This window comes from Nylanderia fulva, unplaced genomic scaffold (assembly GCF_048542155.1).
Source record: "Nylanderia fulva isolate GAGA-0341 unplaced genomic scaffold, ASM4854215v1 Scaffold6, whole genome shotgun sequence".
In the NCBI taxonomy this organism is placed as follows: Eukaryota; Metazoa; Arthropoda; class Insecta; order Hymenoptera; family Formicidae; genus Nylanderia; species Nylanderia fulva.
The window spans coordinates 4,658,366-4,684,135 of NW_028190698.1; the positions used below are offsets into that span (position 1 = coordinate 4,658,366).

At 28.5% G+C, this 25,770-nt stretch overlaps 4 protein-coding genes across 5 annotated transcripts; all 4 read left to right on the forward strand.

The window, feature by feature from the left end:
• The first annotated feature begins 1,691 nt into the window (after positions 1 to 1,691).
• LOC114941708 (lipid storage droplet-1) lies at positions 1,692 to 7,525 on the forward strand. Its single transcript, XM_029316802.2, is given in 9 exon segments — positions 1,692 to 1,757; positions 3,661 to 3,803; positions 4,214 to 4,399; positions 4,784 to 4,973; positions 5,143 to 5,312; positions 6,249 to 6,491; positions 6,493 to 6,507; positions 6,737 to 6,832; positions 7,051 to 7,525. Coding segments are annotated over 8 exon segments (1,155 nt in total). The 5' UTR covers positions 1,692 to 1,757; positions 3,661 to 3,674; the 3' UTR covers positions 7,177 to 7,525.
• A 3,066-nt stretch (positions 7,526 to 10,591) lies between these two features.
• LOC146720857 (lipid storage droplets surface-binding protein 2-like) lies at positions 10,592 to 14,106 on the forward strand. The gene is made up of 4 exons (XM_085487841.1): positions 10,592 to 10,697; positions 11,828 to 12,163; positions 12,283 to 12,496; positions 13,101 to 14,106. The coding sequence occupies exons 2-4, from the start codon at positions 11,846 to 11,848 to the stop codon at positions 13,430 to 13,432; spliced, it is 864 nt and encodes a 287-aa protein (XP_085343967.1). The 5' UTR covers positions 10,592 to 10,697; positions 11,828 to 11,845; the 3' UTR covers positions 13,433 to 14,106.
• Positions 14,107 to 15,789: 1,683 nt separating this feature from the next.
• Positions 15,790 to 19,769, forward strand: LOC146720858 (lipid storage droplets surface-binding protein 2-like). The gene is made up of 4 exons (XM_085487802.1): positions 15,790 to 15,894; positions 17,853 to 18,181; positions 18,495 to 18,744; positions 18,848 to 19,769. Exons 2-4 carry the CDS (start codon positions 17,858 to 17,860, stop codon positions 19,102 to 19,104), a joined length of 831 nt encoding a protein of 276 aa, XP_085343928.1. The 5' UTR covers positions 15,790 to 15,894; positions 17,853 to 17,857; the 3' UTR covers positions 19,105 to 19,769.
• Positions 19,770 to 20,248: 479 nt separating this feature from the next.
• LOC114941698 (Lipid storage droplet-2) lies at positions 20,249 to 25,197 on the forward strand. Of its 2 annotated transcripts, none has more exons than XM_029316782.2 (4): positions 20,249 to 20,622; positions 21,589 to 21,957; positions 22,030 to 22,315; positions 22,777 to 25,197. In XM_029316782.2, exons 2-4 carry the CDS (start codon positions 21,646 to 21,648, stop codon positions 23,013 to 23,015), a joined length of 837 nt encoding a protein of 278 aa, XP_029172615.1. In that variant the 5' UTR covers positions 20,249 to 20,622; positions 21,589 to 21,645; the 3' UTR covers positions 23,016 to 25,197. The 2 variants fall into 2 exon arrangements, with proteins under 2 accessions (XP_029172615.1, XP_029172624.1); XM_029316791.2 differs by lacking the exon at positions 20,249 to 20,622 and adding an exon at positions 20,630 to 21,050.
• The last annotated feature ends 573 nt before the right edge of the window (positions 25,198 to 25,770 follow it).

Sequence of the window (25,770 nt, forward strand, 5' to 3'; positions counted from 1 at the left end):
TACTTATATTTTTGAGATCTTTTGGGGGGGAAGACATTAACGCTCTACTTATATATATATATATATATATATATATATATATATATATATATATATATATATAAGTAGAGCGTTAATGTCTTCCCCCCCAAAAGATCTCAAAAATATAAGTATACACAGACGTGTTAAAATTACAAGAATTGACATTTAGAACAAATTAATTATTAGATCTTAATTTATTATATATGAATATTAAAACCATCACGAAAATTATATATAATGATCGCTAATTGATAAGTAACTTTAACAATTTCTAAAAATAAACCGACAATTTTCTGGTTGACATTAGTCAAATCAATTAGTTGAGTTTAGAGTTGTTCAGTGATATTTATTCTCAATAAATAATAGAATAGACAATTTTATTAATTCGACCTTTTAAATTCTCATAATTCACGTCATACTTTTAACCATTTATTTTCTTACGAGAACAGCTTTTTCTTTCACATAATCATTGAAGATGACAGATAGAAGTTCCGAAAAAGATATTGACGTGTTGTCGACATGTTTTGATTTCTGATGATGGTGAAAAGATTTATGATATTTAAGCAATTTTTTTCTATGAGAGTTTGACTCCTATTCACTTTGAATCTAACAATAAGGAAATAATTAATAATTAAATAACAGAAAATAACGTAGACATAATAAAACAAGTGAAACTCACAATCAAGATAAATATAAACTAGCAAAATATATGTTCATATTAAAGCATCTTTATAGAGATAGAAGTGTACGACGTGGACTTTGCATAGCAATTAAAGCGTCTGTGAGTGATAATTTCAAATTTTCTGTAATTTCTTTTCTCTTATTAATATTCTTGTTAATAATTTTCATGAGCTCATTAAGTTTCTTGGAATAATCTGCATGTCCAATGTTCATTTAAAATTTGCCGTCATGATATATAAAGTAAGACATATGCAGTTAGTGTATACAATACTATTATTAATCCTATTAGTAGATTTATATTGTACATTTTAGAATGTACGATAAATCGAATTAAAGATTTATTTACGTATCCAATTGAAGATATATGCCGTTGTTTTACGAATATACCTAAAATATCGTTGTCAGTAATGTATGGCGCAATACTTGATTGATAAGGTGAACAATAATGATTGTATTGTAGCTCTCGGAAGCTATTAAGAAAAATATAATAAATGCTGATATAAAAGAATATAAGTGCTCTTAATTTTTTAATTAATTTTTTAATTTATTGAATTAGGAATTATTGCAGAGAAGAGAAGTGCAGTAGTAAGCTACAACATTTTCAGTGAATATTTGTTTAAAAAAAAAATTTATACGCAACACTTGTCTTAATTTTTAATCTAATTAATATATTTGAATATCTTTTTCAAATAAATCATAATTTCCTGAGAAAAAAACACCTGTTACATTTATGCTCTATCTAGAAAAATAATCTAAGTTGTCGCATCACGCAAAAACTCGTCTCTAAGAGATGACAGAGAGAAGCTAGAATATTTTTTTTTATTTGTGCGTCATTGCGTCCGTCGCGTCCATATATAATCGATATGTCACAGGTCAAGTCGATGAGATATCATTTGCAGTTCTCGACGTGCAGTCAACGGCGCGTTCTTTGGTCGAAACGCCGAGTTTTCTGCCGTCTCGTTGACTATCGAAGTCGTGAGATTAACTGCATTATACGATAATCACAAAAATCTTCAAATTGCACTCTTCGCAGCTTTAGCTCGCTCTGTCTTCAGGTAAGAATGCTTAATCACGTTTGGCGATCTCTGTCGATCCGAATCTATTCCAGATTTGTGTGGGTTCAAGATTTTTTTATAGACGTGTTTTTTTCATATATATTTGTGTCTGCACAAGTGTGTGTGTATCCGTACATATTTGAATATGATTGCATAACTGATTATTTAGTTGAAACGACAAAAGAAGAGCAAAAAAAAAACATTCGTACGATTTAGTATACTATAGTGAAATTAATATATATTAGCGTACTATTAAGTGCGAGCAGTCGAGAGAAAAAAAGAAATGGGAGATAATGAATGAGAGTAACTCAATTGTATTTTTCGCGTCGCTTAGCTATTATTTTAATCTTAATCAATCATTCCAGATCAATAAATCGATAATATACACATATATTTATATGATGGATTAGATTAAAATTTAATATCGAAGATAACAGCATATAGCATATCTGTTCCAAAAGATAAAAAGAATAACAAGAGTTTCGGATCGTATTTTAAATTAAATTTAAAATGCGATATGACGCACCTATTTTTAAAAATAAGGAGTTACAAATAAAATTTATATAACACTCTCAATCGTGATGTTGCATGTGCATAGGAATGAAATATGACCTTTGCGGGAAAGCATGTCGTGTTAATCACTTGCAGATTTCACCGGAGATAGTTTCATCCTCAACATATCATTCTCAGAATATAATAGCTAAGATGGTAATTCTAGGTGAAAGTAGTTCCATATACACCGTACCAAAAGTTCCGTTTGAATCTTGCTAACGAGTTTGGCTAATTTTTTCTTGTCTTGCGCAGCTATCAATAAATCGTTTCAATTTAGCATTTATTCCTTTCAATTCAGTTAAGAGAGTTTGATGCGTGAAATAGAGGTGTGTATATAGCCTTGATATTACCATGAAACAAAATCTTCTTTCACTATCCTCCTCCCAGTATGACCTTCCTTATCGGTTCTCCGATGTTGAGCAAGTCGTTTTTTTAAAGTGACATATGGCTCCGTTTACGTTTAGCAAATAAAACACGTGTTTTTTCAACGGACTGGTGTTTTAGCGATAATCCATTCTTTATTGGTCACAATAACATTAGACCGTAAATATAAAATTTACAATTTTGAGCGAGTTAAAGAAGAAAAAAGAGAGATAACAGATTATTATTTATCGAGACGAAGCGTCAACATGAATTAAATGTACTAAATGCGAAGAGAAATATACAATATATACATATTATATATGTGTGTGTGAGATTGGCCTTTATTTTATATAATTTAGTAAACCGTAAAAATATCGCAATTGATTTACTTTTAAAAGAGGCATGTAATAGTCGATTATCTAAAAATATCAAAGTTGATTATTGACTCTTTTTCGTAATGCAAATTGTTATCTTAATATATGCTATGCATTATTTTAATAAGAATTTATTATTGAGAAAATATTATATAATTTGATAGTTTGAATATTAAATAAGTTAATAATGCTATAAATTATTTTTTATTTGTTTTGATTCCATTGTTTTTAAACAAGATAAGAAGATAAAAAAATTATAACGCTTCTCTCAAGTTTGTATATAGATAAAACTTGATAAAGATCTAAGAAGTAAGAGAATATTGTTGGAAAATGATCTTGAGTAATGATCTACAAGTTTTATATATACGTAATTAAAAAACATTAAAAAATGTTACAATAATTTTTTATAACACATGCATGTATACATATAATAAATAATTAAATAGCTGAAATATATGCATGATATATGCGTATAAAGCGCGTACTAATTATATACTAATTATTCTCAAATTAAAGAGATTATGCGCATTATTAATTTTCTTTGCTTGTTTACCAAGCACTTTGCATTATTAATTTTCTTTGCCTGTTTACTGGCATTAATTGTTAATTTGCAGCGATTATTCTCCATATGGCTCGAACAAACGTGAGAAGGCGGCATTCGGATATGCCGCATTTTGAATCTGTTACCAGGATTTCGAATCTTCCACTCGTTGAAAGTGGTATACACATTGCTGGTAATGTGTATAGAAAAATAAAGGTATATGCAGTTAAAAATTAGATGACATGTAACAAACAATTATTTATATCTCAGACCGTCTAAAATCAGGACATAAGACGTCTTAAAAGAGTCATTAAAATGTATTTTAAACATTATAATAAAATATATCTTTAAGATATCTTATGTCCCGTTAATAACGGGATATAAGAGATAACGTCAATAAGATATCTTTAAAACATGTTATGTCCCGTTTTTAGACGTGATGTTGTTTAGGATGGTATCACTATAAAAAGACTGAATAAATTTTGCCTTAAAAAATTCAAATAAAATACAAAACTTTTTTCTCAAAAAATGACTTAAAGTAACAAAATATAAAATATATAGATAATAGTAAATATAAAACATATCTTTTTTTAAACTTAGCTAGAACATCGTTTTTTTTATTATAGCGCTCAAATTCTTTAATGAATTGGAGTTTGGATGCTGCAGAGCAGTCATTAGCGATTGCAACGATGACGGCAAGGCCAGCGATTTTTGCATTCAATGGGCCAATTACAACAATTGATCAGCTGTTGTGCAAAGGTATTGACATTGTTGAACAGAGAGTACCAGCCGTACATCTTCCTCCCTATCTCGTAAGTTTACAAATTCCTTTCACAATTTTTTTAATATGCGATATACATCTGTAGAGGTATATATATATTTATATAAGGAGAGATATAAATCAAATATAAATATATATTTATATCAGTAAATAATCAATTTATTTATTTATTATATTGTTTATCGTTATTAATGTAAAAAAGACTTAAGTAAACTTGAACAAAAAGTATATATTATATATTAAGAAATAAAAAGATTGCGATATTCAATTATACATGATCGATAAAGGGCAAGTAAATTCTGTAATAAATTTCGCAGGAGTCAGTTGAAGAAATGATGATGAGTAATTCTAACACAAGTCAATTAATCTCGAATTAATTTATCGCACGTTTTTTATTTCATGTTTCGTGCTTAAGATGTATTTGAACACGCGAGAATATGTAAATGAGAATATTGTAAAGCCGGTCCTGAAGCGTGCCGGAAGTGTTAAACTAATTGGCAGTCAAGCTGCCAACGTCGCCGCGGATAGATTGGATGATGCACTGACAGTTGCGGACAAGTATGTAGATCGTTATTTGCCAGGAGAATCAATCGATAAAAACGACGGTAAATTTTTATATACTATAACATATATACGCCTAAATATATAGATAGCTAAAATTTTACAAAATTTTACATATGTGTTATAATCTAGAAATTATGTTTTGCGCTCTTGTTGCTTGTCTGTAGAATTGGATAAAAGTATGCAATAGCGATTTGACAATGGATTTTTCAGAAGTCACTGGTCTCATTGAAGTGAGCAAAACGACACGAACCATTAAGCATGGCGCAAGATTTTCACGTAAACTCCAAAAAAGATTGACACAACGCACTTTGGTCGAAGCACGTGCTCTTAAAGAGCAAGGAACGGAATGTATTCATGTACTTCTATATGTGGCCGAATTGGTAAGAGTCGATTTTCAATCGATATTCAATCGATTTATTTACTTGTTTATTACTGTAATAATAATTAGAAATTGCGGAATTTACATATCTAAAAATATTTGATAATTATTTGGTAATGTTATAAATGATAAATTATAAATTACAAAATATTTGATAATGTTATATAATGTTATTACGTGATAATTAATTTTTAATGTGTACGTTATATATTGCGTTGTTTAGTAATATAACTGAACTTTAATCACATATATTTGCTAGAGTCGCGATTACAAAAATATTGTTTATACTATACTAATTGCTGACTCGTAGAAATATTGCCGCGACAGTCATATTGAAGACAGAAGTGTCAATTAAGTAAGTAATTTATATCTTTTGATAGCACCCGAAAAATGATAAACATAAAATCAATGATACTTGACAGTTATACTGATTTTCTAATCAAGCTAAATTTTCTTATATTTTTAGAACAATTTAATTCTAAATTAAAGAAAAAAATTTTCAAAATTATTTTGATAAATATGATTACATAGTACAAAATTTGTGTTTAAAAAAATAGAAGCCAGACTATTCAAATTTTGCCTTCCATACTTTTTAAAATCTTATAACTTAGGAATCATTTTCTAAAATAAATGTTTGAAAATTCTGAAAAATCTGAAAATATAAAACCGTTGATAAACAGAAATGCTGAGGTAGACATACATATACCCAATGAAACCATGAACACGTTGAGTGATCATATAGTAAATATTTACATCTATAGAACATCGTCATGAGAGCTTGTCTCATCATAAATATTTTCCATGCAATGACCATTGATGTTCTCGTGAGCTTGGTTGTCTCGATATCTATATCCTACGGAACACTCGCTTATTATAACGTAAGGTCATCTATAAACGAATATTGAGTAACAATTTGTCGTTTGTAATATGCATGTAGATAGCCACAGACCCAAAATTGGCACTACAAAAGGCCAAGGAGTTGTGGTCCAAGTTGAGTCTACCCGAGCCCGAAAATCAGGCACGTCCGACCACGCTCGAACAGCTGTTGGTACTTTTGACACGCGAGTCCGCAAGACGCATAGTGCATCTGGTGAATGGCACAGCGGCATTGGCGATTAGAACCCCGCGACGTTTAGGTCGTCTACTCGTCCGGCTTTCTCATCAACTACTTGCCGTCGCCTGACGCCTCGTTGAAGGTTACATCAATTTTACTGATTTGATTTAAATCAACGCGCTTGCGTAACTCAATTAATTATATCATATCATGTAGTGTGCGCGCGTAAAAAAGTCATGTTATTGTCTTTCAACTGCGTGTCCATACTGAAGAATAACGCGTATACTTAAAGTATTGTATAATAAATCTAAACAGTATATCTTAGTACAATATAACTGAAGCAACTTTATATTATACATGTTATTTTTCAGATGACATCACTTATCAATAAAAACACTGTAACAAAAGAAGTATCCGTCATGCGCTCTGCTATTGAGAGATTGAGCTTAACAGCGAATCTATTCTTGGTACGTATATCAATATTATATAATACTGATATATTTATAAGTTTATTTTTAACTAATTAATTAATTAATTAATATAAGGGTTTGAAAATGCTTACGCATAATATTTTTTTCAAATGTGAAAAAATTATATTTTATCTCCTAACTTACATCGACAAACAAAGAATTCTTAAAAATCGTGGTCTTTCAATGTAGACAAATTTATTTTTCTCTATTTCTAGGAAAAATTAGCTGCGCTCTTGGCTGGTCGTCCCAGCCCTCAGAAGGGTTCACACGTGCGAAACCAACAGAACCACAACAACCACATGTCGGTGACTTCCAATCCCCCAGTAAATGGTATCGAGTAACGAGCGAGTCTCGTCTGAAAACTGCTACGTGCGGTTTTCTTCCGGTAAGGTCTTCAATTACAAGGTTAAAGACACGAGAATAGAAATCGCGCCGAGCCGCTGCTCGCTGATTAACATAATGTTCCATCAATTGTGATTACATCATTATTTTTACATTTCTATATGTGAAGTTTTTGCATTTCTATGCATTTAATGTACCAAAATATATCTTAGCACTAACATAATATATCCGAGCTATACTTGTACTGTGCTTCTCTTTAAATATTAGCTAATAGCACATTAGCAGTGTTTCTACTATAATTAAGTATAAATGACCAAATAAAAAGTGCCATCTCTTAATTATCCATAATCTTACGCAATCTGCTACTTTTTCTCTCCTATATTTATTCTTTTAAGCATTTAAAATGATAAAGAAATATTTCATTACTTGTTAGGAAAATAAAAAGTTAATTAAACAGGTTTTATAGATTCTAAATAATACTTTTTAAAAATCAATTTATATACATTTTTTATCTACGGTTATGCGAATAACTTTCATTTTTTTATTTTGTTCAGTTAGTTTAATATTAAAAAAAAAAGTGCACAATCAAATTATCAAATTATTGAGTCCACGTTATAATTTAGATTAGAATACGAATACATAATAGCATTATTTTTTTGTACAGTGATTAAATCATAGATTTTAACATTCAGGTTCCGAGATATTCACACAAATACACACCAGTATATGCTGCGTGTTTTTACTATACTGTTTAGATTTCTTTCAATAGTGAAAGTGGAGAAAGTACTTGTAGAATGTTTATCTTGATCTTCCTGTTGCTCAAGTAATTTGCAAATGCATATTATCAATGTACATCGATAGATGAAACGCCGATTGTTCGAAAATCTGCTATTACAATTATTATATCGATATATATTAATTTCAGAAAATAATATTTGATACGATTTTTTAATTAAGTATCATTGATAATTTCAATTAAATAATATTATATTAATATTAACAGGAAGCACATATTATATAATATGTAGCACATATAATTTGTAGAATATACTTTATATACGTTATATAATTATTCTATAATATAATAATAATACACATATGTACGTATAAAAATATTTTGATAATATCTGTGCAGAATATATTGTTAAGAGAGATTTGTATATACGTATTTTGTATACAAAAAGTTTTTCTCTTGAATATTTTAATATGTTTTAAATATTTTGCTATAAAATGCTAAAATATATTAAAAATATCTAATTATGTAATAATAATAATGTACTATAACATTTATAAATTTGCATAACTTACATTTACAACAAAAGTAGATTCTAGAAAATCGACCTAAATAATTGAAGTAGGCGAGCAAAATGTAAAAAATTATATATATTTGCGGTACTTGATGTATCACGCAATAAAAGCTTATCTATGTAAGTCGTGCTGTCTAGACAAACTGTATTTATAAACTTTGGAATTCAATCTATAAAGTTAGTTATAAGAATGATGACAACTTTAGATAATTTCTTATTCCGAAATTATTGATGACGAATATTTTACAAATAAAAAGATAGCGGACAAATATTTAAACCTTGAATTGGCTCACGCAGGGAATAATATTTTGATCATAGTTCAATAATAATACAAACATATAAACATACATTAATAATAATATTAATTTCTAAATTTATGAAGAATTGATGATTTTTACTGATTATTTTTCTATATTAAATTTTGTTATATAATTTTAAAAAAATGTTAATATATAAACAAATACCTTGATAAATTATATACCTTTATAATTTTTATTATAATCTATACGAAAAATTGGCGTCAATAATTATTTCTTACTATCATGAAAAACTTTCTAAAAGAAATTGCTAAATATTATTAAAATAATATAATACTGCTTCTACATTTAAATTATATGAGTTTTTGATTTAGATTGTGTTATTTATATATTGAATAATAAGATAATTTAGATATCTTTAATATATAAATTTTTCAAAAATTATACTTATAGTTTTATTAACAATTACATTTATTAAAATTTAAAACAAAAAATAGAATTTTTAATTGTATATTATATAATATATTCATGATCATATTAATAATAAAATATTAAATCATAATTTCAAGTAAAATATTTCAGAAATTTACAATTTGAAAGAGAATATTCTTTTCGTCGAGCCTATATATTCTTACAATTATTAAAATGCGGATGTGAATTTTTCTGATAATTCTGAAATCATTTTATGTGTCTATGTGACAATTGCACCAGTCATGATAACACAGGCATATTCTCACGATGTAGTTGAAATGGACTTTGTACAGTAAAGATATACAAGTGACTGTAGACACGGACGTTAAAAAACCTCATCTTTTCTTCATGTCACTACATACGGAAAAATGCACTTATGTTACATAAAAGCAAGGAAAAGCATAACGGGAGAAAATTTAACATTATTACGTGTTACAGGTTTAAAGACGCATCAATTATTTCTTATACTGTTTATTCTTATATTGTATTTATATATACATTTCTTTAAACAGAAAACAATTTTAATATTTCATATATCACATTAAAAATTGAAGAATTATAAGAAAATAAAATTGGATTAAATTTTTTATAAATTTTGCGTGTTCAAAAATTTATGCAAATAAAAAAATTATAATATATATTTAGATATAAAAATATATTAAATTTATTTTTGCTGATTATTCAAAAAATATATATTTTACTTTAGTTTAAGTTATTTAATATTAATGCTGCATACATACATTGCAGATATAATACAGGTGAAGAAATATCAACTTTTTATAAATTTTACTTTCAATTGACTAATACATTATTTATTAATTGACCTGCGTATTGCGCATTACTTGTTTTAAAAAAAGTGTTGTATCATCTAACTACGATCGAATGGTGCAATTGTATGCGATGAAAAATTAAGGTTGAAAGTATGTTATCTAATAAATAATTAAAAAAAGAGAATCTTTCTATAATTATATATAATAAAAATTTCGAAACAATTTTATTAAAAAACACCTATATTATTTTATTTGAAATATACCACATATATGTGGCTGTAACATTTTATTAATATTGGGAACGATAATAGAAATTGGAGTTATATAATTGGAGAACGAAGAAAAAAAGAATTTTATTATTAAAATAAAATAAGAGGCAATATCACTGCAAACTTTTTATTAGTCTTTAAAAAACGGTTGTCGCTTCTTTAAAATAGGATGACAACGCATTTGAAGATTTCAAAAAAGAATCTGTTCTCATGAAAAGCTCCGTCGTACGAACCGGGTAGTGACATATGTCGTACTTTGCTCATCAGTCAGTTATTGGCTCATTCAAACTGCGTTCACTGCGCAAGCGATTCTCCACATTATAAGTGTTCAGTGTCCGTGACCGGCGACAGCATTCGTACCCAAGCAAGTATCAGACGCGTTCGAGAGCTACGCCGGTGAACTACTACATTCGACGTCCCAGTCTGTACTTCAGTTACTCCAATCTGTAAGTACCATTTTTGGCAGTAATCTTTAATAAGACTTTTAATCTCTCGATTATCAAAATTTTATTTCCTATCAGTTAAAAATATTTTCAAATAAAACTCTCGGATCTATGAAAAATTGTAAATTAAAATTTATGAAATTGTGTTTTAATTACGTGTACTTAGACGTTATCGGAAATACTCTTGTATGTAACTTGTAAAGAGCTACATTATTCTTTAACATATTATTACTACGGAATTATTATTACGCTATTCGCATATAAATTCTTTATTCTATTTTTGAACGCGCAAAATTTACGAAAAATTCAATCCAATTTTATTGCCTCATAATTCTTTAATTTTTAATGTGATATATGAAGTATTAAAATTGTTTCCTGTTTAAAGAAATTTATATATAAATATAAATGTAAAATCTAATTAAAAGACTTACTACGATCTAATTAAAAGAGTAATTAACAATAGTTAATGAAAAATACAATTAAAATTTTATTAAAATAATTATAAATACAATATTTGCAACCCGACAATTTATATAGCTATATTGGATGGCTCGTGTCGATATGAAGGATATTGTGTCAAATTCCGAAATATTTGTTATCGGCATTCAAACATTCTGTTTACATTTCCGTTTATTGTATTATGAAGGATCAGTTCAGGAATTTTATTTTCAATGCTGTCGTAGAGATTCACAAATCGTTTCAAATCTTATTATCTTGTTCAATATTATATTGCACAGCAATTCAATTCGCGTACATTATATTTATTAAAATATATAAATTAAAATTATATATATTTATAATATAATTATGTGAAACGCGAAAGAAAAGATTGGAGAAACGCTTTTAAAGAGAGTTCGAGAAAGTTTTGAAGAATGATCATTAATCAAGTTGCGAGTATTGACGTTCGCCGAATGTACATATAGCAATATAAGTATTTGCACGTAGAGTTAGAAATTTCTCTTCTTTACTCTAAATCATTTAGAATATTCTAAAATTAATTTTTTTCTCAAATACATGTTAGAGTGGAATGTATTAACTTGACGCAAACATTTTCTCGAAATGTTATCAATATGCTTATAAATCACCTTTATAAAAGGTAAAACTTATCTAAATAAATATTTTTCGTATGATAGCTTCTCGCGCGAGAAAGCATGGCGACAGAAGTGGCACAGCTTCTTGATCTCAAGGCCTTCCATCGTGTCATAGAATTACCCATCGTCGATTCGGCACTCGTCAAATCCGCGGAGACTTATTCCAGGATAAAAGACTCGAATCAGCTGGTGCATTGGGCACTCACCACTGCTGAAACATCCCTTAATTTCGCAACGAAACAAGTAATACCTATTAACGTGTTAGTTGCTGCGAAGAGGTTTCTTCAGAGTCCTATAAATTTTGTCGATTACACGTTGTGTTTAAGTCTCGACAAGATCGAAGAAAAAGTACCGATAGTGAAGGAAAGACCTGAGCAGGTTTGTTTTTACATCATCTAAATATGTTTTTTTCTAAATTTTTTTCGGGATACTGTCACAAAAATAAAACTAAAAATATATTATTTATATCTATAAACATATTCAATATATTTCTTCAGATTTATAAGAAGGCGGTATTAAGCATTTCGAATGTAAATGATTTAATTGTTGCACAAGCGACGAATTTACGAGATATTAGCTGGAACAAAGCCAATCAAATTCTCGATACACACTATGGCAACGTGGCTGTAAAAGGTTTGGATAATACTGCTGTTGTTGTGGATAAGCTCATTGACAGATATTTCCCCGCAATAGAAAAAGAAAAGCCAAGAGGTAAATTGCGTACATTTTTCGTTTATCGATAATTTAAAATTGAAATATGTAAAATGTTGAATAATAGATTGCAAATACATACATACAACTCTTCAGACATTTTTTCATACATATTAGAATATTACAATCTATAATAAAATTACAATGTAATGAAAGTCTTTGCGCATCAGCGAGAAAGTTAGTGAAAGCTACTAATACCACTAAGAGTTTATAGTCGTGTCATAATCTATTATTCATTGTACTACTGTTTTCTAATTTAAATTTAATAATTTTTTTTATACATAAAATGTTCTGTGCTACTCAACAATAAATTTTAGCAAATCTTATTCCTCTACATAATTAATTATTAAGATTTGAATTTTATAGCTGACGTTTTCTAGCTATCTATAATTTCTATATTTTATTTGCAATTTATATAAGTTATGTTTTCTTGTATTTATCATATTTTTAATATAAATTAATCAAAAAAATTCAAAACTTTAAACAATTCCGATTAGCGCTAAATATGTAGCAGAATGTCTATTCAAATTAGTTTTATAATGTAAATCTCTATATTTTATTATTTTCCTAAATATTAATTTTATTTTTATATCTGTATTCGCAGACATAAACACACAAGACGAGGACAAATTGTTACATACTTTGCAAACACTGGGTCACCTATCTAATAAAGCTGCTCGACGTGTGTACTTAAATATAATATATCATTTGAATACCAACAACAAAGATGGTTTGTTGAAAGCCTACATTAGCAATGTAGTCGAATTTCTTCGATTGACGAAGTATCTCTATACAGTTAATAAGGAAAAACAGCAAGAAAATAATGAAAAAAAACCGGAAAAACCGGAAACAAAAACGGAAACCAAAACGGAAACCAAAACGGAAACTAAAACGGAAACGGAAGAATCACAAAGCGATAAGAAAAAAAGCGAATAACTTTGATTTTAAATCATGTTGATTTTTTATTTTTTTCAGATCTTCTTTATGTATGATTTTTATGTTCTAAAAATTAATTTCATTTATACTGATATATACTTATATACTGAAACTAAATAACGCTTATATTTATTCTTTATAATTATATGTTATTATCTTCTACGATCTACGTCGATATGTGCTAATTGCTATTCTTTCGATATTGCGGTAGAAATTAAAATGCTAATTAAAATAATCTGTGTCATTGATCATTAACACATGCACATTGGCCTACATTGTCCCATGAATATAAAACTTGATAAAATGTAATTGTAAGATATAAGATATAAAGTTATATAGATAAGTTTTATATTTATATATTTTGTATATAATTTTTAACCCATATACATGCAGTGCGAATAAATAAGTATTGTATAATCAAAGATGTACGAATACGATAAACTTTGGAGACTGTTTCCAATAATATTAGTCAAAATAAAGCATTTAAACGATATTCTGTCTTTGCAGACAGTTTAATATAATTATTATGATTTGATATAATAATATATGTATGCTTTTTACATCATTTATTAACTTATTATATAAAAATATCAGTAAAATGTTTGCGGCGAAAAATATTTAAATAATAATTATATTTGTATTTCGATGTATAAATAAAACTACAATGTATTTTATGCATTTTTGTTTAATATTTATATTTATAATATATATATATTATTACACATACGGAGCCAGACGTTCGGAACAATATACTGAGATTGGTTGATTTACTGCATAATGATTTTCCAACAATTGCTCAAAAAATTTTCATACACATAACTGTTATTACTTTGCATAACGTTAGAATAAGAATATTTTATTTTAAATACAAATATTGATGCGTATTTTGTATATCAACTTTGTATTTTGTTCAATAAACATTATATGTATGTAAAATAAATAATGTATACTTGCAATAAAAATTTGTGTACTTATTTACGTTCTTAATCAATATATTTATTCGATAAAATTAATTTATAGTAATTTATTTTATTAATACAATTTAAATTATATTTTTTATAACAAAGTATTTATTTTGTATTACACGTGCAGGCAAAGTGGCTCGCCTTCGGCTCGTGCGTCCATCCCCCGTACTCGTGACCAATTGTCAACTTTCCGCACTTGATACACAATATACTATTTTGTTGAGACTAAATTAAGTTTCGAAATAATAAATTTGATATTTAAAATGAATAATATTTTATATATGTATATATAATATGTACATATACTTTTTATTGTTTTCTTTAATCTCTTCTAATTTCTTTATTTATTGAAATTACAACAAGAAGCTTTAGCTTCGTAATTTGAATTATTTCTTGTCATAGGATAAAAACAGAGACGTAATAGAGCTTTAAATTATTTTTATATAGTTATTATAATGCAATATTATTTTCCCATTAAAAACAAATTTTATACATTTATTATAATTAAATGTTTTATTTATGTTATCGCATATAATAAAATTTCTATTTCAAGAGAAAAGTGTGACAATGCAAATATCTCCAAGTAACATTAAATAAAAAGAAATTGCGTCAGTCTCGTACATTGTACAGTGTCGTGAGTTGTGATTTTCACTCATAATTCTCCGTAGGGTCAACTCAGTCGGCTATTCACTTGGTTTTCACATGTATTGTATTTATAGGATATAAGTAAGAATGTTGTGTGACCGCCACGTCATGAATGTTGTGGGATATTCCTTCTTACTGCGCAGAAGCACACATGAAATCACGGACGTACACACCTCACTCGGAACCCAACTATAAAAGCATTGAATGAACTGTTATGATGAAATCGAGGGAACAGCATGATGTAATAATGCGTAATATATAATACGTATTATAAAAGAAAAGGGTTAAATAATACTTTAAAAGGCATTTCTCATTTAAATAAACATGTTATTTAGTAATAAAATAAAATTAATTACGTCTTTAATTTCTTAACAAAAATGCTAAGGAATTATATAAGTAAAAGATACATAATGGCAAAGAGAAAATATTGGATAAATATAATTAAATAATCCTAAGTATTACCCTCAAAATATATATGTAATCATTAAATTAGAATCTAGAATATCAAAAAAAGTTACAAGAAAAAATGATAAGTTTCACAGAAGTTGTGTTAAATGTATTTTAAAAAATTTCATATTAAACTCAATGTACTATTATTCTACAATAATATTTTTCTTATAATTTATAAGATTTTATAAAAACTAAAAAAATTAATGTAAAAAAAAAAATAAAAAAAAAAAAGTTCAAAGGACATTTGATATCGACGTTACTGCTTTGGTCCCCTCTACCTGATGATACTTACGAGTTCTCACATCGATATAACGCCAGTCTTATCCGGTGTCTCATGTAAATCGGTGTTTCACAACTGACTTTAGTGATCAATAAATTTTTTTCAACAAATCATCCACAAATGTAAGTATAATACAATATAAAACGAGAAAGTAGCATTAATATTTATCTTTAAATTTATAAGATATATATACGCTGGGCTAAAACTGTTTTTTCATATAACAGCATATAAAAAATAATTAATTTTGCTATAAAAAATAACGTCATTATTATATCACATTTTTTAGCTTATTATTTTTTTAAATTATTGCTTTAAATAGACGATTCTATGTTAATTTAACTTAATGAGTAGAACAGTAGTATAAATATATTGACACATGATTTTTATGGTATTTAAAATGAGTAGTGAATATTTTAATATAATTACATTATTGTTATACATATTAATTAATGTGTCACACATCGATAATCTTCTTGCGTAAGGAGAAGTCTGTATGCATATAAATTATTCTTAGATATAAAATTAGCAATAAAGTTAATATTGCAGATAAATCGCGCTATATCTAAAATGATTACCTAGTATAAATAAATTAATTTTTAAATAAAATTGCATCGTATGCATAAATTTCATGCATATAAGTTATTGCATAAAAATTGTACATTCTTGCTCGATAACAGATAGCATGTATGTAAAAAAAAGAATACATATTTAATTTAACAGAATTTTAAATAATCCAAGGGCTGATTTTTCCAACTTTTTGGTAAATTTTATACCTGGCAGATAGCATATCTTCGTCTCTTTTCAGATAAATTCTAAAAAAAGAGACGAAGATATGCTATCTATCAGGTAAAACTTATCAAGAATTTGGAAAAATCGGCCCTAAGAGAGATTCTTTTATTCTCTTAAAATAATATTATGACAGTAAGAAGAAAAAAATTAATAAAATTAAGTTTAAAATTAAAGTATTATATTATAAAAAAGATGCAATTAAAATTTTTTGAAAAATATATCTCAAATAATTAATTCAAGAAAAAGTGTGCGGTGCGCAAATATGGAAAAAATGTTACTTCATGCAGTAGCAATTAATATAAACGCGGAATAAGAGTTAATTATTATTTTCTCGTTTGTTCTAGCGGATGAATCATGTATTACACGCATAATCTCATGATGAGTTGAGTACATTAGTTCGCGTAGTAAAATTGGAAGCACTTGATTTCGTTTGCAATCATTTCTTTTTTCGACACTATGCAATTTTTCTTTGCAACATTGTTTTGCACATGTATGTTGATAAATATGTATGAGACACCAAACTAGATATAATTGTCAATGTGTGTTGCAATAGATTTTCTGCGCACCGATTAAATTCGTTTTTTAATTAATTCGCCGATTGCACGCATATAGAGTGAGCACATTAAAAAACATGGAATAAATGTTATTTCCTGTTATATCGGTAAGAGTACCAAAGTACACGTCTGACTCATATTATAGATAACAAGTTAAGTAATAAGTTTGACTCATCAGTTACCGAAAGTACGAAGTCTCATGCGTATTTTTGATGGAAATATTCATATCTTAAAATGTACTTTTACATGACAAACATAATTACCATTATTTAAAACTATTTACTTAAAATTATTTTTAAAGATATAAAGTATAATTAAAAAAAATTATTTTTATAGATATGCGTATAATTAAAAAAAAATATAGCGTATAACTCTATATTCTATAGGTCTAATTTAGATTTGCATACTTATAATTAGTTTACGTAATGAAATTCGGAGCACATATGGAGCATTATATATGGTTCCGTTACATATAATTTTAATTTTTATATTATTTTATTGTTATTAAATCATCTATGTTCATTAAAAAATGATGTATCAAACTTCAAAACAAATGATTTTGAAGAGACACGTAATCTTCAAATTATTTCCCATATATATTGGATTAATAACAAATAAAATTTAATGTGATTACTTATTTGTTATCAAACCTTCTTATAAGTTTGATATATGTTATTTTTTAAACCAGCGATCTAAAAATCTGAAAACCGATTTGACATATGTTGTTTGTTTTGCAGAGAGAATGGCGGACGCAAATAAAGCCATGCCAAATTCCGCTCCTCGTCTTGAAGTAATAGACCGGGTGAAAAATATTCCGGTGGTTCATTCGGCGATCGAGAAGACGGGCTCTACGTATTCCTACGTTAAGGATTCCCATCATTTGATAAATTGGGCGTTGAGCTCTGCCGAGGCAGGATTGCATTATGCAACTGCTACGGCGGCGCCGCTTACAGTCCCTTTAGCTAAGAAATTCGAAGGACAGATCAACGCCGTCGACCAGAAGCTATGCCAGGGGTTAGACATTGTCGAACAAAAAGTTCCAATCGTAAAGAAACCACCGCAGCAGGTAGCGTTAAAGGAAACTTGCCCTCTCTTTTAATTCTCGAATGACAGAACGTTTGACAGCTGCACAGTTCGAGTTTCAATTCATTGTAGATTCTCATATTTATTTGATAAAATAATCTTTTTTAATTAAAGTGTAATATTTGTAATTTTTAAAATCTTTTTGAAAAGATTAATGAAAACAAGAGAACAAATAGATAAATATATTTGAATAATAAAATATATAGACTGAATTTGTATAAAAGAATTTTTAATTTAAATATAGAATTATATAATTATGAAATAAATCACTAAAAGTATGACATTCATATTTGCAGATTTACGACGCTGCAAAGGCGGTTATGAACAGCTCCTTGCAGCCAACCATTGAAAAATTGAACGTGGCAAAGGAGTCAGCCACGCAACAGGCGTCTACGCTGAAAGAGATCAGTATAGCTAAGGCGAACGAGCTCCTAAACACACAATGTGGTAACATGGCTGTACAAGGCATTGACAACACCAGCGTACTTGTCAATCGTTTATTAGATCACTACTTCCCGCCGGTAGAAGGAGAGGAAAATGCACCAAGTATGTTGTTAGAAATTTCGTAAGCTCTTTTGCGCTCTATTGAACTTTATTAAGATTGGTATAGCTTCTAATGACGATAATGACAATAATGATTATTTTGCAGCTCCAGTCTCGGCGGATGAGAATAAAGTGCTCCACGCGGTGCAAACAATCGGTCAGCTGTCGACAAAAACTGCTAATCGCGTTTATCATTCCGTTTCTGCGCAACTAAGGACAGTGAAGAAGGAAGATGTGGCGACATACATATCTAGCGTAGTGTCAATTCTTCATCTAACGCACTTTTTAAATCTTGGGCAGAAACAAACGGATGACAAGCAGACAAATAGTCCGACAGAGAAACAAGATGAGGAGAAGAAATAATCTCAAAGTTCTTTATTCATTCCTGGGTTCAATTTGATGTATAATTTATGTTCATTCATTCGTTACGCACCGTAGTGTTTTCGAATATTTAGAGAAACGTATGAGAGATCAAATAACGTGCAAATTTTTCAAAAATTTAATGTATCACATGTATACCTACATACATTTATTTAAAATTTTTTCAATATTTCTTTTATAAAGAGGAGTTACATTAAAAATGTAAAATGCACTAAAGCACGAAAAAAATGATCTGCATGGACAATATTTCAATATTGGAACTTTGTGATGAATGGGTTGATATTGTTAGCTTTTTTGACTATTTCTATACATGTTTTTATATTCTATAATATACGTAAAAATCACATGATTCTGTGATCAAGAATAAGTCTTATAGTTGCCTTATTAACATTTTTATGTAAAAATTTTTATATCGATGTAAATTGCGACATTTCGCTGATTTGGAACTGTTTTACGAGAAATGAAAATTTAATGTTATTGGTTAATGTTATTGATACGCAAAATGTATAAATGTAATTTAAGCACCACGAAACATATCATAGTAAAAAAGACTGTTACAAGCATAATAAAGAAAGGCACATATATATTTTATAAAATATTCTGGTATATTATAATTATATTATCTAAAATATAATTTTGAAACAAAAGTCTATATATGTATTTTATTTTATTTAATCTAAAAGAAATTAAATCAAAGAATTCAACCGAGATTAACAAATATTGAAGAGAAATCAAGCTTTTTCGTAAACAAAATCAAGAATAAGATAATTCTTTGGAGGATAATTTTAAATAAAAAATTTAGAGGAAAATTCTTAATTTAAATATTAGGTTGATCATAGAATGACAATGAAAATAGTCGAATTATAACATTTAAAAATATTTAAAGAAGATTAGAATTTGAACATTGTAACTTTTCATATATATTTACTTTACAGAGAATGGTTTCCAATAAAACAATATTAGTTTAAATCATGAAAAGTCAAATAATATTTTTAAGGTCCATGCTTTCTCTGAATTAAAAATAAATAAAAACCGTTAAATTTGTGAATACAATAAAAACGCTTGAAAAGATTGAATTTTGCTCCTATTTTGCCTCAAGGGACCAGTTGGATCAATAAATGCCTTTGTAGAGCCTGTTTCAGTCGTCAGTTTACCGACGTACGATCGCTCCGAAGTGAAACCATATCGAGAAACTTGACAGCAGCGGCGTGATCTTGTGGTAGAGAACAGCATCTCAACTCGATATCGGATGGTGAAAAATGACAGCGAGCAAGCAGATCTCGCTTGTGTAAAAGTGTATAAATAATCGTATTCGCGCTCGATCGGAGTAAACAAATTTCATGGCGAAATGAATCAGAGATCAAGGTACAACAGCTGCAGTGTTTGAGAGAGAGAGAAAGAGATAGCGAGAGGGTGAGAGAAGGGCAAGGAGGGTACATTACAAAGCCATAGGGCAGCTTAAAGGGAAGCTCGCGTCCATTCGCAGTGATTGTTAGTCAGGTAAGTGTCAACCGATCGGTTTTCCTTTGTTGAGCTATGTCGGCCGAATCACCTGTCAATTCGCGCCCGTGACATTGATCTTGAGGACATATGTACGTTTCTATAACTGGCTCCCACGTTACCATCGCACGTTGTCATCGATCGGACGCGCAACAATGAGACGTAGTAAGCCGCGCGCATTTCTCGCTGATGCTTTGTGCTCCAATCACGTCGTGATATTATTTTCGCTCGGTATGGGTGTATGCGTGTTTAAATGTCCTTCTTTGTTTTCTCTTTCTCTTTGGCAAACTGACTGTGCATGTCTTGCTTGAATTTCAATTCGTATAAGCATCGAGTGGAACGTTTTAACGGATGGCCGCGAGTTATTGCTGAGTTATCGTGTTGGAGTAATGTCATAATGATATATGCATTATGATGCAACGTTAATAGTAAGTGTTTTCATTGTGACTACAACAATTCAGCAATTTTATACACGTAAACACGCGAACTGTTCTCCATTTTGTAAATCATTGTTTTTAATGTAATATGTAATGTATTATATAGCTCTTTGTAGATATACATCAAAAACGAAAAATAAAATTTTAAAATAAAACTAAACATAAACAATAAGACTTTCAGTGCTCATGTTTTTTTATATTTTCTCTTATTTTTTAAAATTAAGGACTTTATTTTAAATAGTTAAATTAAATTTATTATTCTTATATTATATGTTTCTTGCTATATTAAAATTATAGTATTAAAAGAAAAATTTATAAAAAAAATATAAAATTTTTATTTGAGAATGATTTAAACATAGAAAATGTTGAAAACTATAGAAAAAAGATATGAAAATATTAGATATACTTTTGTTATGTATGACATATAGGAACGGATTTACGGAAGTGCGATTTTTCTTTTATGTTCATATACCTGAACCCTCTTTGATAATATATTTTTTATTCAAAAATTTCATATGTTTGATTACAGACTTGCTGTCAGAGGGAGAGAAACTATTTTTATCCATGAAAAAGAGATCTTGGTTTGATGACAGCCATGGAAACAGAACTCCCAGATCAATTTTACCGAATTCAAGCTGTCGATCGTGCACGTAAAATACCAAGCGTGAATTATTTGTGGGATAAATCGACAGAGGTGTATGAACGTGTAAAAGGCACAAATACATTTTTAAACTGGGCCTTTGATACTGTTGAAAATGTGGTAAATATAATGATAGAAAAGTCTTTGCCAGTCGCTAAATTAATGGAGAAACCAATTTATACTCTGGATAAAACATTATGCCAAGGTATTGATTTTGTTGAAGTAAAGCTGCCTATAATCAAAGAAGAACCTAAACAGGTATGTTTTTTTATTTACAATACATTGCCAACAATAATCCACATTTTATTCTGTATATTCTTTTTTTTGCAGATTTTAGATCGTACCAAATCTATCGTATCAAAACGTTTCCGTCCCGCGGTTAAAACTTTTATTGATCTAAAACAGGAAACCAAGCAAAGAGTGAGAGTTATGACTTTACTTACGTATTACAAAGTTCATTATTTACGCGTTTACAGTTGGCAACAAGCAGACAAAGTTATGTCAACTGAAACCGGCATCAATATTTTAAAGACTGTCGATAATACTACTGATTTTGCTGAGATTATGCTGAACAAGTACTTACCTCCACCGGAAGAAGAAATTCACATTAATACAGGTAATATACATATATGTACATATTTCTCTATTTTTTAATATATTTTTTAATGTAAATTATTTTAAAAATTTTAATATGTATTTTTTATATATAGTAATATTGCAATTTATAGTATTAGATATGATTTATGTTTGTATACCTGAAACACAGAATTATTATTCTCGAGAAAAGTATAAATTAAAAAAATATATTATATTACACTGAAATAAAATGTATAGTATATAGAGAAAATTTTAGCATTATTTTTTTATAATACACTTTGTATAATAGATATATATTATAAGCCATACAACCAATGTCAATCGCAATTAATTTTAGAAAATATGTACATATATATGTACATATAGTGTACATATATATGTTGAAAAAATAGTGTACATAAATATTATTATATAGTTAATTAATCGAGAGAATTCATTTTTTATTCAAGAATTATAATTATAATCTATTGATATTTTCAGAGAGATTATGTAGCGAACACGTTAAGCTGCATCACACGATGGAAAGACTGTGCGAATTCAGTACTCGAGCCTGGCGACGTATTTACTTTGCAATGATGGAAAGGTTGCAACATATGTATAAGATAGAGATACTCATTTTGGTATTACATGCGCTTGTGGTCATCCAAGCAATCAAGTTCTTAGAATCGGTAGTGAACTTGATTTTTAAATTATTCAGCGACTGCATCTTTTCGTATTAGAAGCACGCTCTAGTCTGTAATAATCACGTATGCAACAGCACTTAAGAAATGAGACTATTTTTATGAACTTTTACAAAAGTTATGTCCGACACGGGATATTTTACTTGCAAACTGCGAATTTTACTTAATACGGGCGTCGTGAAACACGTGACCATTCGTGGAATAATTTCACGGTTCAGAATGGATTAAAAAGAAGCAGTGCTCTCTCAGCCATGATATACGACACCGTTTCATATAATATTCTATATTTGCATATTTCCGACATTTTAAATGACTCTGACTGCCGTTTGTTAAAAGAAATGATCTATTTATTTTTAAGAAAAAGGTAAATCTTGAAAAATATATATATAAAACAGATTTTATACAGCTAATCCCTCATAATGTACAGGATGTTCTAATATATTTTTCATATTACAAATATTAAAATCTCAACTAATTAATTTGAAAAATTACTTAAATAAATGAACTATAATCCTGTAATAACAAATTAACAGTATAATTCTGTTTATTTAATTGAAACTATCGATTCTGATTTATAAGTACTTAAAAATCCAATAGAAATTTTTGTTACATAGAAACAAACAAACGTAAAAATTATAAAATGTTTCATGAATTTTGTTCTAAAAGAATATTTTAATTTAAGATTTTTTGTCCAAATATTTAATTAAAAAGAAAAAGAATGTTATATAACATCCTGTATAAGTGTTCCCACTATTAAATGCGCGATAAAAGTTAAAAATAAAAAAATGTCCTGATTTAAGCATTTTTTATAGAAAAATATATATATATATATAACTAGTGCATGTTACATACTCAAATCTTTATAATCTAATTAATAATAGAGAAAAAACGCATATGTATAATATGTTGGTCAAGTTGTTATTATAATATTGCATATTCGCGGGACGAATCATCAAAACGATTATCGTCGTTCTTGTTTCGAGAATGTAGCACGATATTTTCCGAAGATTTGTCGATGCTTTCACATAAATAACTACGCTTTTCATACCCTGTTATATATCGTGTGATTACAGGCATACGTACTTGAAGAGCGTGGTATTTGCACATGACATGAGAGCTTAATATTTTATTTCTACTGTGTTTGTTATTCAGATTTTGTGAGTGTGTGTGTGAAACTGGTGTGTTTTCTACAAAAATAGATTATTTAATAAAATGTTTCAATTAATCTCGAATAAAATCGATCCGACGAGAAAGAGAGAGAGAATGGATAACAATCTTTATATATAGCTAAAGTAGATATTAGATTTACGTATTCTGATATAATACAACGTGTGTCTACTATTAATTGCGAATTGAATTAAAAGAACAAATTAAAAATTAATACCTATATCAGCGATATAATGACTGTGATGAAAAAATTCTAATTTATGCCATTTTATACGTCGTGTAACATTACTTTGATGTTTCAGCAAGGCAAATCCATTAAACTGAGAAATTATAAATAGAATTAAGATTTTATATTTTATACAATTATATAATTAGAATACAAAAATATTATAAATATATTATATTAATTAAATATTATCTTTATATAATACAATATATTATATTTATATATATATATATAATATCTTTATTAAAGATATTATTGTAAATATAATATATTACAAATAATGTATTGCATTAAAAAGTGATCATAATTATATAATAGAGCGCAAAAGTTCGTAAAATTTACTAATAACAAAATTCCGTATTCATTAGCCAATATGTTTAGTTTTTTATAAATGCAATAATTTCTTTTATAAATATTTTTTTTTAACACACCCGAGGCACCCGCGTGCATACGTAGCTTAAGCCATTCTATTCTAATAATTTGAGAGAGAGATATTATCTTGACAATGTCAACAGTAGAGTCGGAGACATACTCTGTTTAAACAGAATGTACGCGAGAACAATTGTACGTAAATTGTCTCAATGTATCAGCCGGCTGGAAAAAAGGTTTCGTTGTTTTCGTTGCGAAAACGAACTTTCGCTCTCTATTTATAACAGAACGAGTTTTAAATCAAACTCATGAACGCGGAACAGATTGCACACGATTGTACTTTAATGATGATGCGAGAAACTACGAATTATTTTCGTTCTTATTTCCTTCTCTGTACTTACTAATGCATTTGTATACACTGTATAAAAAATGAACCATTAAAGATATTATGTACTGTAATCCAGAAGTTTGTGTGTCTCTCCCTGTATATTTTTCTATGTATGTAGCGCGTATATATAATCTTGTTTTCGATGCTCGCGCTTATACTATGTTGCCAGTGCAGTCAATCTTAAGATCGTTAAGACGAAATAGACGTAAATAGCCAACGTAAAATCCGACTGGTCCCTTTTTTTTTTTTTTTTTTTTTTTTTTTAACGAACCATTTCTCAGAAGAAGAGTCTGACTCGAGCCAGGGAGATAAGGGGTTGCCAGGGCATCGAAGAAACGAGAATATATTTTTCTAATGTCAGTGTCGGAGCATTTATCACATTCCCTCTCCCTTGCCACGATCCGCGAGAAAACGAGAATGAAGCGGTGTGTGATGGAATCATATATGTATACATGCGGAAACTTGTAGCCGGGAAGATATACGCGTATGTGAAGCATCCGATGAAGCCAGGCGAGTCTCTTCTCGCTGCCTTCATCACGATTTCTTCATAGTCGTTTCACACTTAATCTCATTGCAACCGAAGGCTCGGAAGAATATGATCACGTCGAGATTAGCACGCAACTGCCACGAACATTTTTCATCAA